We start from the raw sequence: 19093 nt of genomic DNA, 5'->3' as shown, positions 1-19093 counted from the left end.
AAAGCATTGCTCCAAGGGCTATCTATCAAGAAAACTGCTTAAAACAATTGCACCCTTACATATGAATATCAGCCAATGGCATTTTTAGCCTAAAACAATCACGCATACTACAGGATAAAAATCTTTACTTGAGTCCTTCCCTTTTTGAAACTAAAAATATCTACATTCACATGTTGAATTTTCAGGCACTGTCCTGTCAAAATTCTTTTCTCTCTCTCTCTCTCTCTCTCTCTCTCTCTCTCTCTCTCTCTCTCTGAAGAACTTAATGGTGTGGAATTCTGCCTGGACTCTTGATCAACCACTGTATGTGAGTGGTTTAGTAAACAGCCGTCCAAGAAACAATTGTTTTTTCATATTCTCTTGCAAATTTATGCTTTTATTTTATCTTTTGGATTGTATGGCAACTAGTGAATAGCAAGCAGTTTCTCTAAATCACAGAGCATTTTAAAAAGGACATGTGGGGTACTGTGTAGTCCCCATTTGGTATAAAGAATAAATGGTAAAATATGTTTGCCAAGAAACAGGTAAAGACAAGAGATAGGAACTTTGTACAGAATTGAAGACAGAACCCTGGAAAACCACTAACAGAGCCATTACTAGTTTTAAAGGAAACTCATGAGGAAGATCATAATAGAAAATAACTTTAATGATGGTTGTAACAATGACACCAAGCATTTCCATTGGCTCTGACCCTCTATTCTTTACATGAATATATGCATTACTCAGTCATATCTTACAGTGGTATTGCTATTCTCATTAACATGTCATAGGTAAGGGAATAAATACAACAGTTTGGAAACTTGCCTAACATCACAAAGCTGGTGTGGTGCAGAGTCTTATATTTTTGCCCTTTCACATTAAGCCAAAATTAAGCTTCTATGGCCATCTCTTTCTTGCTAAGACAGTCCACATGGTCAAGTTCTCAGCTCTGAAACCTACAGTATCACTTGTGAAGATCTGCAGTAAGTAGAGCTGTAAGAAGCAATGTTGTTCTTTTTAGTCTTCACCTACGTCAGGACATGGGACTTACTACTGCTCAGTTCACCAAGAAAGAGAACCTGGATCCTCCAAAGTAATCAATATTCTAGTTAATTTCTCTAATTAACACTGATTCCAGCCTCAAATAGTGCCTTCCTAGCCAATAACACAAAATAGTTTAAGACATCCAAAGGAAGCTAAAGCTTTTATTTTTTTTTTCAGAAAAGGTATATTACATTTGAATGTTGCACAATTATTTTAGAGTGAAGTTTAAGAAAATGTACATTCTTATTTTCCATCCCCAGTTATCTCTATGGGTAAAGAAAAGAAGTTTTCGAACTACAAAGAAAACTTCAAGAAGAGAAGTTCAGAGATAGTGGAGAAAAAAAAATGTCTAATTTAGGTTCTCTTAGGCCAAGACAGAATGTAGAGCTTCAACCTGGTGGTAGGTGGGGTCTGTAAACAATGGTTCTTAAACTTCAGTAAATGTGGAAATTACTGGAGAATCCAAGTGTAGTTGAAACCCTTCTACATTCTAACCCCAGCAGCTTTGGGCAAGTGTCTCAGGCTTCCCGTTGATTTTAATAGGTTGCAGGCAGGAGATAAGCTCGAAAAGGTATCTGCAAAAGACTACAGACTCACTGCCCAGCAAGCGTTCAATTCCATATTACATCGCATAATATTGAGAAGCTGGCTGTCCCATATCTTACCTGTATCAACGTCCTTGGGACTGGGCTCTTCCTCAGGAAGCTTGGATGATGGCCACATAGATGGTTCTCTCCTGGGAAACTGCCCTTCGCTGTAATCCATCGAATGTGTGGGTTGACTAACCGCAGCCCAGGTGTAAAGCTGATCTTGCTATATTTAAAAAGGCATTTAAATGGAAATACTATCAATTCAGTCATAAAAATATAAGCAGGTGAGATATTACAAAATATAAAAAAACAGAGCCATGTAGATATACGTAAAACATTAAAATAGCATCTAACTGTAGTAAAACCTAGGTCTGTCTACTTGGAGGACGAAATACTTGGAAGGAAGACATTGAACTATTAGATGAGAGACTTCAGATGCTGAGTTACCCAACATCCTGAAAATGCATCTTTAACTCAACACAATGTGAGTTCTCTTTATCTTTGTTGACTTGCTTTTGGCTGAGTTTGGTTTTAATTTTTCATGAAGCGTTTCTATCACTATTTACCAGACTGGTAGTGAAATCCTAGACTCAGGCCATCCTTCTTCTTGGTCTCTCCATCATTTGAAACTACCAGAAAGTATCACCATGCTGAGAAGATGTCCTATTAAGAACTGTTTACACACGTGTTGGAAAGTCAGAGGATAGTCTATAGCTGGATGTCACAAGGAAAATAATAGTGGCTTATTTTGGGTCCCAGGTTAGTACAGAAAGAAAGGACATGGAAAATAAATGAATATAAGATTATATTTAACTCTTTAAACAAAGGAAGTCTTTGACAGGTGCGGACATATATTGCAGACAAAATGAGAAGGCTCCTGTGTGTACCTCATACCAGGAGACAAACTGGACAGTGCCCATGGAAACGTATAAACACCTCAAAAACTAATCATCAATACTTCAGGATAATGCCAGTCCCTTTAAGATGCATGTACCTATACATACATTCACTGGGTTCTTTTGTGCCTTTTTCTTTGCTGGAGGTGCACTCACTTCACTACCATATTCTCATCAGCATTAACTAAAGCAAAGCAAAAGACACAAAGTAGAAATGAATGCAGACAAGGAAGAAAATACAACACAACCACCAGGATGAGATTATAATGTAAATGGGATCCTCATGGGTAGATGATTCTAGAGTTTCTATATTAGGTTAAGAATCCATAAAGGAGTCCAGTATCAAAATATCCCTTGTGCTATGCATGGTGCTACATACCTTTAATTCCAGCATTTGGGAGGCAGAGGCAGGAGCAACTCTATTAAAATTCAAGGCTAGACTGGTCTACTTAGTTCCTGAACAGCCAGAGTTATATGGTAGAAGGAGAAAGCAGACTCCAGCAAGTTACTCTCTGAGCACCACACTTAAGCCAAGGCATGCAGGTGACCCTAACACACACACACACACACACACACCCCACAACACAAAATAAGAAAATATCTGTGCCACCAAACAGACAGCATACAGCAGCTGATATGAAGCCCCCCCTAACACACATACAGTAGAGGACTTCCCAGTCTGTGTTCATTCAGATATGATGTACCTAGCCCTCAAGAGACTGGAGGCCCCAGGGAGTTTAGAGGTCAGGTGGGGTTGGGGGTAGGGTCATTCGAGTAGAGATGGGGTGGGGTTGGGAAGAGATGTGGGATGTGGAACAGTTGGAGGGTTGATAGGGGGCGGGGAATAGAATATGCAGTGTAAAACTGAATTAAAAATAAAATAAAATTAAAAAAGAAAATATCTAAAACAAATTTTTGAAATTGAAACTCAATAAACCAAAACCTATGAGAAGAATTAAAAGCTATGAGAGCTCATTATAGCAATTATTACCTATATCTAAAACTTAAAATCTCATATGGACTAGAAAGAGCTGGTCTTCCAGGACTACTGTCACTCCTAAGCTCACAGGTGAGACCAATACTTTTCTTCCACAAAATTATAGAAGAAAACTTCCCTAACCTAAAGAAAGAAATGCCAGTGAAAATACAGGAACCCTACAGAACTCCAAATACACTGGGCCAGAAAAGAAATTCCTCCTGACACATAATAATCAGAACAACAAATGCACTAAATAGGCATTTCCTAAGGGAACACAAACCAGCCCAGGCTACTATACCCAGCAAAACTCTCAATTATCATAGATGAAGAAACCAAGATATTGCATGACAAAATCAAATTTACACAATATCTTTCCACAAATCCAGCCCTACAAAGGATAATAGATGGAAAACGCCAACACAGGAAGGAAACTACACTCTAGAAAAAGCAAGAAAGTAATCTCCTTTCAACAACACCAAAAGAAGTTAGCCACACAAACATAATTCGACCTCTAACAATAAAAATAACAGGAAGCAACAATCACTTTTCTATAAGATCTCTTAACATCAATGGATATAATTCCCCAATAAAAAGACAGACTAACAGTCTGGCTATATAAACAGAACCCAGCATTTTTCTGCATAGAGAAAATGCACCTCAGTGACAAAGACAGACACTACCTCAGAGTAAAATGCTGGAAAACAGTTCTCCAAGCAAATGGTCCCAAAAAACAAGATAGAGTAGCCATTCTAATATTGAATAAATTTGACTTTCAACCTACACACACACACACACACACACACATATACATATACATATACATATACATATACATATACATATACATATATACATATACATATATATGAAGGAAGAATACTTCATACTGGTCAAAGGAAATCTCTGCCAAGATGAACTCTCAATTCTGAACATCTAGTATCCAAATGCAAGGGTACCCACATTCATAAAAGAACCTTTACTAAAGCTCAAACCACACATTGTACCTCACACAATAAGAGTGGGAGACTTCAACTCCCCACTTTTATCAATGGACAGATGTTGGGAAAAGGAATCAAACAGAGAAACAGTGGAATTAAGAGAAGTCATGAACCAAATGGATTTAACAGATATCAATAGAACATTTCATCCAAAAACAAAAAGATATACCTTTTTCTCAGCACCTAATGGTACCTTCTCCAAAACTGACCATATAATTGGCTATGAAACAAGCCTCAAGAGATACAAGAAGACTGAAATAATCCCATGCATCCTATCAGATCACCAATGACTAAGGCTGGTCTTCAATGACAACAAAAATAACAAAAAGCATGTATACACATGCAAGCGGAACAACTTTCTACTCAATGATAACTTGGTCAAGGAATAAAGAAAGAAAGAAATTAAGGACTTTTTAGAATTTAATGAAAATGAAGCCACAACATACCCCAACTCATGGGACACAATGAAAGCAATGCTAAGAGGAAAACTCAGAGCTCTGAGTGCCTCCAAAAAGAAACTGGAGAGAGCATACACTAGCAGCTTGACAGCACATCTGAAAGCTCTAGAACCAAAAGAAGCAAATACACCCAAGAGGAGTAGATGGCAGGGAATAATCAAACTTAGGGCTGAAATCAAGCAAGTAGAAACAGACAGAACTATACCAAAAAAAAAAAAAAAAATCAACCAAACCAGGTGCTGGTTCTTTGAGAAAATCAACAAGATAGATAAACCCTTAGCCAGACTAACCAGAGGGCACAGAGACAGTATACAAATCAACAAAATCAGAAATTAAAAGTGAGACATAACAACAGAAACTGAGGAAATCCAAAATATCATCGGATCCTACTACAAAAGCCTTTACTCAACAAAACTGGAAAATCTGGATAATATGGACAATTTTCTAGGAAATACCAGGTACCAAAGTTAAATCAGGATCAGATAGATGATCTAAATAGTCCCATAACACCAAGAAATAGAAGCATTCGTTAATAGTCTCCCACTCAAAAATAGCCCAGGAAAAGATGGGTTTCATGCAGAGTTCTACCAGACCTTCAGAGAAGACCTAATTCCAATACTCTTCAAACTACTTTACAAAATAGAAACAAAAGGAACACTACCCAATTCGTTCTATGAAGCCACAATTACTCTAATACCTAAACCACATAAAGAGCCAACAAAGAAACAGAACTTCAGACCAATTTCCCTCATGAATATTGATTCAAAAATACTCAATAAAATTCTCAGAAACCGAATCCAAGAATATCAAAATGATCACTCACCATGCTCAAGTAGGTTTCATCCCAGGGATGCAAGGATGTTTCAATATACAAATATATATCAATGTAATCAACTATTTAAAAAAAACTTAAAACACACACACACACGCACACACATGATCATCTCATTAGATGGTGAAAAAGTATTTGACAAAACTCAACACCACATCATGATAAAAGTCTTGGAGAGATCAGGAATAAAAGGAAAGGCCCATACCTAAACATAGTGAAAGCAATATATAGCAAACCAGTAGCCAAAATCAAAAGAAATGGAGAGAAACTTGAAGCAATCCCACTAAAATCAGGGACTAGATAAGGCTGCCCACTCTCTCCCTACATATGCAATATAGTACTCGATGTCCTTGCCAGAGCAATTAGACTACAAAAGGAGGTCAGAGGAATACAAATTAGAAATAAAGAAGTCAATCTTGTATCCTGGGTCTCTCAGAGACCAATCTACCCAGGAGAGTGCACAGGCTGCAGAAGCAACAGAGCTTCTTGGACAGGGGCCCTTTGGGCCTTCATCCTCAGTCAGGAGGCAGAGCTGAGACCCAGACCTCTGGGCACCTTCCCCACCAGAGGAGAGTCTGCCTCCAGAGAGGTCTCTGACCCGGAGACTCAGGTGAGATCTCCATCTGGAATCCCAGGTCCCTCAGAGACCAGATCTCACAGGAAAGTGTGTGGGCCTCAGAAGCAACAGAGCTTCAGGCCTTCATCTTCAGCCAGGAGGCAGAGCTGATCTCCAGACCTCTGCGCACCTTCCCTGCAAGAGGAGAGCTTGCCTGCAGAGAGTGACCACTGGGACTCAGGTGAGAGTTGGACTCCCAGGAGTGCTGACAGAGGCTAACAGAGTCAAAGGAGGAACAAGCTCCAGCCAGAGACAGCTAGAACATCTAACACCAGAGATTACCAGATGGAGAAAGGCAAACATAAGAATCTTACTAACCAAGAAGACTTGGTACCATTAGAACTCAGAACTCTCACCACAGCAAGTCCTGGATACCTGAAAACACCCGAAAAGCAAGATTCGGATTTGAAATCATATCTCATGGTGCTGGTAGAGGATTTTAAGAAGATCACTAATAACTCACTTAAAGAAAAAAAGGATAACATTGCTAAACAGGTAGAAGTCCTTAAAGAGGAAGCACAAAATCCCTTAAAGAATTACAGGAAAACACAACCAAACAGGTGATGAAATTGACCAAAACCATGATCTAAAAATGGAAGTAGAAACAATAAAGAAAACGCAAAGGGGGACAACTCTGGAGATAGAAACCCTAGAAAAGAAATCAGGAAATATAGATGCGAGCATCAGCAACAGAATACAAGAGATGGAAGAGAGAATCTCAGGTGCAGAAGATTCCATAGGGAACATGGACACAACAATCAAAGAAAATGCAAAATACAAAAAGATCCTAACTCAAATCATCCAGGAAATCCAGGACACAATGAGAAGACCAAACCTATGGATAATAGTTATAAATGAGAATGAAGATTTTCAACTTATTGGGCCAGTAAATATCTTCAGCAAAATTATAGAAGAAAACTTCCCTAACATAAAGACAGAAATGCCAATGAAAATACAGGAAGCCTACAGAACTCCAAATAGACTGGACCAGAAAAGAAATTCCTCCCGACACATAATAATCAGAACAACAAATGCTAGGGTAGAATATTAAAGTCAGTAAGGGAAAAAGATTAAGTAACATATAAAGGCAGACCTATCAGAATTACACCAGACTTCTCACTAGAGACTATGAAAGCCAGAAGATCCTGGACAGATGTTATACAGATCCTAAGAGAACACAAATGCCAGCCCAGGTTATTATACCCAACAAAACTCTCAATTACCATAGATGGAGAAATCAAAGTATTCCATGACAAAACCAAATTCACATAATACGTTTCCACAAATCCAGCCCTTCAAAGAATGATAAAGGGAAAACACCAACACAAGGAGGGAAATGACACCCTAGAAAAAGCAAGAAAGTAATCCTTCAACAAACCTAAAAGAAGATAGCCGCAAGAACAGAATCCCAACTCTAAGAACAAAAATAACAGGGAGTAACAATTACTTTTTCTTAATATCTTTTAAAATCAAGGACTCAACTCCCCCAATAAAAAGACATAGACTAACATAAACAGGACCCAACTTTTTTGCTGCTTACAGGAAACCCAACTCAGGGACAAAGACAGACACTACCTCAGAGTAAAAGTCTGGAAAACAATTTCGCAAGCAAATGGTCTGAAGAAACAAGCTGGAATAGCAATTCTAATATCGAAAAAAATTGACTTCCAACCCAAAGTTATCAAAAAAGACAAGGAGGGGCACTTCATACTCATCAAATGTAAAATCTTCCAAGATGAACTCTCAATTCTGAATATCTATGCTCCAAATGTAAGGGCATCCACATTCATTAAAGAAACTATAGTAAAGTTCAAAGCTTTACTCACCTCACATAATAATAGTGGGAGACTTCAACACCCCACTCACATCAATGGACAAATCCTAGAAACAGAAACTAAACAGAGACAGACTGAAACTAACAGAAGTTATGAAGCAATAGATTTAATGGATACAATTTGCAAAACACATGAAACTCAAGAAAAAGGAAGACCAAAGTGTGGATACTTCATTCCTTCTTAGAATGAGGAATAACATAGCCATGGATGGAGTTACAGAGACAAAGTTTGGAGCTGAGACGGAAGGAAGAACCATCCAGAGACTGCCCCACCCGGGAATTCATACCATAATCAGCCACCAAACCCAGACACTATTGCATATGCCAGCAAGATTTTGCTGACAGGACCCTGATATATAGCTATCTCTTCTGAGGCTATGCCAGTACCTGGCAAATACAGAAGTGGATGTTCACAGTCATCTATTGGATGGAACACAGTGCCCCCCAATGAAGGAGCTAGAGAAAGTACCCAAGTAGTTAAAGGGGTCTGCAACCCTATAGGAGGAACAACAATATGAACTAACCAGTACCCCCCAGAGCTTGTGTCTCTAGTTGCACATGTAGCAGAGGATGGCCTAGTAAGCCATCAATGGGAGGAGAGGCCCTTGGTCTTGAGACGATTATATGCCCCAGTACAGGGGAATGCCAGGGCCAGGAAGCAGGAGTGGGTGGGTTGGGGAACAGGGTAAGGTAAGGGTATAGGGGACTTTTGGGATAGCATTTGAAATGTAAATGAAGAAAATATCTAATAGAAAAACTGTAGAAATAAGTCAAAATATCACTATTTGAAGATGATGTGATAGTATACTTATATGACCCCAAAATTCCACCAGAAAACTCCTAAAACTGATAAAAAACAAAACAAAACAAACAAACAAACGAACAAAACTTCAGCAAAGTGGCAGGATATAAAGTTAACTCAAACAAATCAGTACCCTTCCTGTACTCAAAGGATGAATAGGGTGAGAAACAATTTAGTGAAACAGCACCTTCACAATAGTCACAAATGATATAAAACATATTGGTGTGGCTCTAACCAAGCAAGTGAAAGATCTTTATGACAACAACTTCAAGTCTATGAAGAAAGAAATCAAAGAAGATCTCAGAAGATGGAAAAATCTCCCATGATCATGGATTTGCAGGATTAGTATAGTAAAAACAGCCATCTTGCTGAAAGCAATCTATAGATTCAATGTAATCCCCATCAAAATTCTAACTCAATTATTCATAGAGTTTGAAAAAGCAATTTGCAAATTCACTTGGAATAACCAAAAACTGAGGACATCAAAAACTATTCTCAACAATAAAAGAACCTCTGGTGGAATCACCATCCCTGACCTCAAGCTGTACTACAGAGCAATTGTGATTAAAACAAAACAAAACAAACAAACAAACAAACGAAAAAACTTCATGGTATTGGTACTGAGACAGACACATTGATCAGTAGAATAGAATTGAAGACCCAGAAATGAACCCACACTTATGGTCACTTGATCTTTGACAAAGGAGCTAAAACCATCCAGTGAAAAGAGACAGCATTTTCAACAAATGGTGCTGGTTCAAGTGGTGGTCAGCTTGTAGAAGAATGCAAATTGATCCATCCTTATCTCCTTGTACAAAGCTCAAGGACCTCCACATACAACCAGTTATATCAAAATTAATTGGAGAAGAAGTGAGGAAGATCCTCGAACACATTGGCACAGGAGAAAATTTCCTGAACAGAACACCAATGGCTTATGCTTTAAGATCAACAATCAACAAATGGGACCTCATAAAATTACAAAGCTTCTGAAGGGCAAAGGACACTGTCAATAGAACAAAAGGACAGCCAACAGACTGGGAAAGATCTTCATCAACCCTACATCTAATAGAGGGCTAATATCCAATATATACAAAGAACTCAAGAAGTTAGACTCAGAGAAACAAATCATCCTATTAAAAGTATGTAGCAGAGAATGGCCTAGTTGGTCATCAATGGAAGGCGAGGCCTTGGTCCTGTGAAGGCTCTATGCCGCAGTGTAGGGAAATGCCAGGGCCAGGAAGCAGGAGTGGGTGGGTTGGTGAGCAGGGGAAGGGGTGATAGGTGGAGAGGGTTTTCAGAGGGGGAACCAGGAAAGGGAATAACATTTGAAATGTAAATAAAATAACTAATAAAAAAATGGGGTAAATAGTTAAAGAATTCTCAACTGAGAAATACTGAATGGCAGAGAAGCACCTAAAGAAATGTTCAACATCTTTATTCATCAGGGAAATGCAAATCAAAACAACCCTGAGATTCTACCTCACACCAGTCAGAATGGCTAAGATCAAAATCTCAGGTGACAGCAGATGCTGGTGAGGATGTGGAAAAAGAGGAGCACTACTCCATTGTTGGTGGGATTGCACACTGGTACAACTACTCTGGAAATCAGTCTGGCGGTTCCTCAGAAAACTGGACATAGTACTACCTGAGTACTATAGTGGTATAGCTAGTGTACTCAGTTATACCACTCCTGGACATATACCCAGAAGATGCTCCAACATCTAACAAAAACACATGCTACATTATGTTCATAGCAACATTACTTATAATAGCCACAAGCTGGAAAGAACCCAGATGTCCTTCAACAGAGGAATGGATACAGCAAATATGGTACCTTTACACAATGGAGTACTACTCAGCTATTATAAACAATGATTTCATGAAATTCTTAAGAAAATGGATGGAACTATAAGATATCATCTTGAGTGAGGTAATCCAATCCCAAAAGAACACACATGGTGTGCACTCACTGATAAGTGGATATTAGCCCAAAAGCTCGGCATACCCAAGATACAATTCACAGACCATATGAAGCTGAAGAAGAAGAAAGATCGAAATGTGGATGCTTCAGTCTTTCTTTAAAGGAGAAACAAAATAATCATCAGAGGTAGAGTGTGTGAGGGACTGGAAAGGAAGAGAGGAAGGGGAAGGGGAAGGGGGGGACGACGACAAGATCAGGTATGGGAGGAGACAGGGATTATATACAGAGAGTCGGGAATTTGAACAGAGGTGTATAACAATGGGATATGGGGAAATGGGGATAGCCACCAACAAGTCCCAGATGCCAGGAAAGCAAGAAGTTACCAGGACCCAAGTGGGATAAGATTAGCTGAAATACCCAACAAAAGGGAGAGAGAACCTTTAAAGACCATACCCAGAGGTTAGGCAAGGCCCTTGGTTGGGGGAGGTGGCCACTCACTCATCTCCAAATTTTTAACGTAGATTGGCTCCTGTCTAAAGAAATACAGGGACAAAGTGTGGAGCAGAAACTGAAGGAAAGGTCATCAAAAGACTGCCCTACCTGGGGATCCATCCCATATACAGACACCAAACCCAGACACTATTGGTGATGCCAGGAAGTGCTTGTTGACAGGAGCCTGTTATAGCTGACTCCTGAGAGGCTCTGCCAGAGCCTGACAAAAACAGAGGCGGATGCTTGCAGCCAACCACTGGACTGAGCATGGGGACCCCAATGGAGGAGTTAGAGAAAGGACTGAAGGAGCTGAAGGAGTTTGCAACCCCATAGGAAGGACAACAATATCAACCAACCAGATCTCCCAGAGCTCCCAGGAACTAAACCACCAACAAAAGAGTACACATGGAGGGACCCATGGTTCCAGCCACATATCTAACAGAGAATGGCATTGTCTGACATCAATGGGAAGAGAGGCCCTTGGTCCCGTGAAGGCTTGATCCCAGGTGTAGGGGAATGCCAGGGAAGTGAGGTGGGAGTGGGTGAGTGGTGGTGCACCTTTATAAAAGCAGGGAAAGTGGGGATGGAATAGGGGTTCTGGAAGGGAAACTGGGAAAAGGGATAACATTTGAAATGTAAAACCATGAAATATCCATTAAAAAAAGATTTCTTACTACAGAAGTAATATTTCTAACTCTAAAAAGAAAAGAAAGAAAGATCTCAGATGAACAATCTATCAGTGTGTCTCATGAAACAATAACAACTAAAGCAAATTCAATCCAGAATTAGCATGAAAAGGGTGCTAAAGATTAGAAGTGTGTGAATATGAGATATGTAAATGAATGTAACAAATATGTAAATATATTACACATATGGTTATCTATACAGAATGAATAAATATAAACATAGAGGACAGTGTTTTTAATAGGTAGGATTGGGAACATTGGATAACTACAATGGGTGATATAAGTCCAGGCAGAGGAGCTGGCTCAGTGGGTAAGAGCATGTGCTTATTTCTAAGCATAACGACCCGAGTTTGAACCCCAAAAGCTGTATGGCACAAGGCAATTCCAGACAGCAGCAAGTTGTCCTCTGACCTCCACACTTGTACCACAGCACACCATGTACACTCATGTACATACATAAACATACATACAAAAGTATACACACAAATTAATATATAGTTGTCCTTGTGAATGAGCAAGATGAGAATGGTTCTTCCAAAACCAAACTGACAAGCCAACCAACTAAAAGAAAGAAAACACAAATAAAATGAGAACGGAAACAGGAAACATGGGAATTACAAAGACTCATTGGAAACTAATGACAATAACCTGCCAAGAAATTTTCCGGCCTAGAAGAAATAAAAGTTCTGAATCATGAAGGAGTAGATAACCTTAACTAACCAATGATGGATACTGAGAATAAACAAGTTTTCCATCAAAGGAAATCCAAGGACCTCATGACTTCACTACTGAAATATATCAAATGTTCAATAAGCCAGTAAGTTCTTCATAATTCCTACCCTCCCCCAATAGTCAAAGATGCATTGATATCTTCTAGCTCATGTCACACATCCAGCAATAGAAAAACAGATAAGGACATCATTGAAAACAACACCGCATATTCCAGGAGCTAGAAGAATCTGCACATAGAGCTACAGCTCATGGGAACTTTCCTACACCATTCATGAAGCACATGGACCAAGTGGAAGGAACAGAACGGCAATCAATCACCTGAGGTTATTGGCAGCAAATGATACCGCAACATTAGGGATTTAAAAGTAAGGATTGCTCGCTCATTTAGGCACTGAATGGAGATGCATAATCTGAGTGAGAAATGCACTCACACAAAACCTGAGATTTAAAAAGCTTTCATATAGGTAGACAGACTTGGGAAGAGAGTGACGATGACAATGATGTTGCTGATGGTGCTGTTGTTGAGTGTCTGTCTGTATGTCTGAGTGTCTGTTTGGGTGTGCATGTCTATGCTCACATGCGTATCCATGAATGTAAGAGATCAGAGGGCAATATCAAGTACCTTTCTATATTGATCTTCATCTTATTTGTTGAGACAGAATCTCTCCCTAAATCTGAAGCTCGCTGATTGGGCTAGACCACTCTGGGAAAACACTGTCTCTCTAGGGTTACAAAGTGCACGCTGCTCCACTAGCTGTTTACAAAGCTGCCAGGTATCCAAATTCATGTTTGTACAGCAAGCACAACTTACTGAGCCTCACAGAATAGAAATGAGTTCGGCACATCATGGTACCTTGATACACTGCACAGGTTTGATAAACAGTGCCAAACACAGTTAGTAATAATTATACTAATTTACTGATTATTCTCATCCTCTCTTCAAGCAACCCTGATTTGAAGTTTGGGAGTTTTCTGAAAAGGGGTAAAAAATAAATCATTACAGTTCATCATATAGCAAAAACTGATTTCTCAGGACATTTCAAAGAAATCATTAACTAATAACAGTTACTGCAAAAGTGAAGCCCTTCCCATAAACATTTTTAGTTCTCGGGGAAAAACCAAAAACAAATACAAACATCTCTTTTCTGCTGTATTAACTGGGGCATAATATTGTAGGTTAAATGTGTGGGTATTGCTTCAGAAAAAATGTCATTTTACTGCAGAAAAAAAAGATGCTTTATCTAATTAAATAATGTATAAATTCCTTTTATCACTCAAGGAAAGAAATTCATTCTCATTTTCCAGGTTTCTACATATGTAATTAAAACTAAGCTAATTTCAAATATTTCTTGTATTATTTTCTTTATGTGTGTGTGAATCTTTGATGAGTATGCACAGTTGTGTGTTCAGGTTCCCACAGAGGCTAGAAGGAGGTGTTGGATCCCTGGAGCTGAGAGTTACAGGAGTTCATGACCATCTGAACTGGTTACTAGGAACCCAATTCAGGCCGTATGGTAAAACAATAAGCACTCTTTATTATTAATTATTATTATTATCACTATTATTATTGTATTTATTTATATCCCAAATGCTGCCCCCCCGCCCCGCCCAGAGAGTGAAGGAATGGCTGACCAGTGACCAGCCAACTCGAGATCCATCTCATGGGCAGGACCAATCCCTGATACTATTACTACTGCTATGTTGTGCTTGGAGACAGGAGACATGTGCTTTCAGAGACATGGCTGTCCTCTGAGAGGCTCTACCCAGCAGCTGACTGAGACAGATGTAGATACTCAAAGCCAAGCATTGGACAGAGGTTGGAAATCCCTATGGAAGAGTTAGAGGAAGGATTGAAGAAAACATAAGCACTCTTAAGGACTAAGCCATCTCTCCTGCCCCAAGATAAATGAGGGCTGGAGTGGTAGTTCATTAGTATATTGCTTTTCTAGCAGGCATAAGCCCTAGGCTCTGTGCCCAGCACTGCAAAATGCTCACATGCGTATCCATGCATGTAGAGATCAGAGGGCAATGTCAAGGACCTTTCTATATTGATCTTCATCTTATTTGTTGAGACAGTCTCTTCCTAAACCTGAAGCTCACTGATTGGGCTAGACCACTCTGGGAAAACACTGTCTCTCTAGGGTTACAAAGTGCACGCTGCTCCACTTAGCTATTTACAAAGCAGCCAGGTATCCAAATTCATGTTTGTACAGCAAGCACAACTTACTGAGCCTCACAGAATAGAAATGAGTTCGGCACATCTTGGTACCTTGATACACTGCACAGGTGTATCTTATTGTATGTATGTACCTTATTTTCCTCATGTTTTTCTGCTGCATTGCTCAGGCAGCTATATGTGTGTGTGTGTGTGTGTGTGTGTGTGTGTGTGTGTGTGTGTGTGTGTGTGTGTGTGTGTGTCTGTGTGTCTGTGTGTCTGTGTGTCTGTGTGTGTACCTAACATACCTCACTACCTCTATAATTCTCACTAATCTACAGATGGATTAATTCCAAATTGCTTTTCAAAATTTGTTTTTATCATTTCTGGATGAAAATTCCAAGAGCCAAGTCCTACTTTGCAGGGAACCTGACCACACAGTCCCCTACTGTCCTATCTCTAGTCTTGCAGCTTTGCTCTGATAAACTAAAATCCTCCCATGAAACAAAGTTGTCTTGTTTCAGAGACAAACGTAGCCGTCTCCCACATCACAGCAGAAAAATCTTCCTGACACAGCATCACCTCTCTCTCTCCTGGAAATGCAAGATGAGCAACACAGGATAAACTAGACGGAAACTGCTTTGCACATGCTCACAGCTTTGAACAGGTCATCATTATTGTTGAGTATCCTAAAATAAATGTTTCCAAGTTTAGAGGTGTTTGGAGACAGGTTCTGATATGCCTCAATATTTCATTCTGCAGGAGTCTCTTTTCAGATACTCGTACATTTTCCTTTCTCTCTCTCTTTTTTTAGAAGCTTAATTTTAGCTATTACTTAAAAGTTACACTAGCTAATTGGGGTTGATACGTCAGTACGCAGACAGTCCATTTTGAGATTCATTATGTTGTTGATCTTGTCAAAGGATTTCATTGACTTTATTTGTATACTTATATATGGTTGTCTGTTTTTACCTCTGTGTGTGTAAGTGCAGCATCTGCAGACTTCAGAGAAAGAAGTCAGATCCCCTAGGCTGGAGTTAAGTCTCCAAGTCTGGCCCATCTGACCTTTGTTCTAGTAATCAAATTCAGGTTGTCTGCAAAAACAGCAAGCATTCTTAACCATTGAGCCATCAGTCTTTTTAGGCCTAGCCTTGAGGGTTTTTTAAATGAACTAATTAATCACAACCTATTAATTTAAAATATTAAGAATATGAATTAGAAAGAATACTTGCCATATAAACTATGCCCATCCAATCTTCCAAACTAGAAACCATGACCACTGATAAGTCTGTACCTCATACTATCAGTAAATCATGAAGAACAACTGTTTGTATGTTCGATATAACACTAGAATTCACTTTCTATTCATCCCAATGGCTTTGAACTCTTAAACTGAGTGCAAAAGATTTTTCCATGGTTACTATGTTAGTCATGTCTCTAGAGTCACAGAACTTATGGACCTAATCTGTCTCTCTCTATCTATCTATCTATCTTTCTCTCGATCTATCTATCTCTCTCTCGATCTATCTATCTATCTATCTATCTATCTATCTATCTCTCTCTATCTATCTATCTATCTGAAGAGAATTTATTGGAATGACTTATAGGTTGCACTCCAACTAATCCAACAATGGCTAGCCATTAATAGAAAGTCCAAGAATCCAATAGCTCAGTCCCATGAGGCTAGATGCCTGCTGTTTTTTGGTAAAGGCTGAAATCCCAAAGAAGTCATGACTCTAATGCCAGTGAAGAAATGGATGTGCTAGGAAGGCAAGGGCAAGAAAGCCAAGAACAACCTTCCTTCTTCCATTGTCCTTATATGGCTTCTAGCAGAAGGTATGGCCCAGATTAAAGATGTGTCTTCCTTCCTCATGATCTGGATTAAAAAGATGTGCAATCCCTCCTCAAGTTCCAGATTTAAAAAAGCCTGTGTATTTCAGTCTCAAGATTTGGATTATAGGTGTACCCTTCATTTCTGGGTTGTCATTTATTCCAGATATAGTCAGATTGACAACCAAAAATGGCCATCATAAATCTACTTCTTGTCAACTTGACACACAATCCTGTCCTTATGCCATGATTAATTTCCAAGTGAAAACAATAACCAGGTCATTTAAACCCCTAGAAGAATATAACTATCCTATGTACAATCACAATTGCATGACATATTTAACCAGTCATAATTATGCCTAACAAGATATAACTATACCTCACACAACTACAAACACATTATAAATTTGAAATAGGTAATAATGTCCCCCTTGGGGACAGCCTTTTAGTATCTCAAACTTAAGTAATGGTAACTACTGATATTCTCTTTACTTATGTTACAACATATGATAAATAAATTGAAAGAAAACACAAATATCTTTACAAATGCATTCTTAACAAGATCCAACAGAAACAATTATGCTAATTATAATTCTCATTTCTTCAAGGCCATGTGGCCTTAGCTGGTGTATATATAACTACCTTCCTCTACTACCCATTCTGTATTTCTTCCACTCTCTGCAAGTACCTCAAGCAGATGTTGGCCCATGATGGGTTTGTGCTCATTGTGGTCATGCATGGATTCAGCTGTTGTAGTTTTCCATTGACTTTAATCACAGGAAATGATTAACATCAAGAGATGTCCTAAATCCTCTCCTGTACTCCCAACATAGTCTTTCTAACCTCCATTATGGAAAAGCAATGAAATTTCCCCATCTTAATCTGGATCAATCAACCCTCATAACACTGTTACTCCTTTCTTAGCCCGTTGATTTAAGGACATTAGAAGCCTGTTGATCATGGAGAAGTCTGAGCTTCCAGTTCAATGGGATGATTGTTGTGGCTCTCCTGGCAGGAACACTCCCCTCTGTGGAACCAAAACTTATAGGCCAGAAGAATTTATGGTTGCATGAACAGAAAGCAAATATTTCCCTAGTATGTCACTAGGGTGATTGATCCACCCCTTGATTCCTCAATCCTTAGATCCTGGCTATGGGAGAAAAAATCCATATATTGGATGCTGATTCAAAGCATATATTACCTTCTAGAGAACCCTGCCCCAGTCCTCCATGTTGGTACCACCTAACTGGCACTGTAGCTATGTCTTCAAAAGACAATTCCATCTTTCTATCAGGCCAGCTGCTTCTGGAGAGTGAGGACCATGGTAATACTAGTGGACTCAATGATCATGGGCTCACTGTCACATGCCTCTGACTGTAAAGTGAGTTCCTTGGTCAGAAACGATAAGGCATTCTGTAAGTCCATGGATGGTGGGTTTAGCAAAAGAATTATGCTTAGGAAAGAAAAAGATAAAACCTGAATAAGTATCCACTTTAGTCAGGATAAGATGTCCTTTCCATAGAGGAAGTAGTCCAGTGTACCTGCCACTAGGTTGATGGCTGGTCACCCTGGGGAATGGTGCCATATCTGGGGCTCAGTGTTGGTGTCTGCTGTTGGCAGATCTGGCAATCAGCAGCAGCTACAGCCAGGTAGGCCTTGATGAGTGAAAGTCCATTTTGTTGAGTTGATGAATTACCCTTATCTCTGCCATCATGGCTACTTCGTTCATAGACCCATTGGGCAATGACAGGAACAACTGAGGAAAGACATCAATAGCTGCATATCATGTACCAGAAGATGTGTTAATTTGTTTGAGTAAGAACAGTACATCTGGTACAGCAGCTGCAATCAGCTACTACCTAATTGAGTTTTTGATAGACAACGGTCATTCTCTATAATCCATCTGTCTTCTCTTCTGGCCAGATAGGAGAATTAAAGGGAGATGTGGTGGGAACGTCTTTCAAGTCCTTGATGATTGCAGTAATTTCTGCAATTCTCCCAGGGATGTGACATTATTTTTGACTCATTAATTTCTTTGGCAGAGGCAACTCTAAAGGCTTCCATTTAGCCTTTCCAACCATAATAGCCCTCACTCCGCAGGTCAGAGAACCAATGTGAGAATTCTGCCAACTGCTAAGAATATCTATCCCAATTATACATTCTGGAACTGGAGAAATAAACACGGGATGAGTTTAAGCACCTACTGGACCTACTGTGAGTTGGACATCAGTCAAAACTCCATTCATCAC

General features: G+C 39.3%; 1 protein-coding gene across 2 annotated transcripts in view; it reads right to left on the bottom strand.

Annotated features, from left to right (window-relative positions):
* Fmn2 (formin 2) overlaps nucleotides 1–19093 on the bottom strand; it is a 320978-nt gene that overhangs the window by 238978 nt on the left and 62907 nt on the right. For both annotated transcript variants that reach the window (XM_030255545.1, NM_019445.2), the window contains exon 3: nucleotides 1689–1836. In XM_030255545.1, coding sequence (XP_030111405.1) covers nucleotides 1689–1836 — 148 coding nt within the window. The remainder of the gene's footprint in view (nucleotides 1–1688; nucleotides 1837–19093) is intronic.

Source organism: Mus musculus, chromosome 1, assembly GCF_000001635.26.
Source record: "Mus musculus strain C57BL/6J chromosome 1, GRCm38.p6 C57BL/6J".
Lineage (NCBI taxonomy): Eukaryota > Metazoa > Chordata > Mammalia > Rodentia > Muridae > Mus > Mus musculus.
This window is presented reverse-complemented; position numbering and strand designations above follow the sequence as displayed.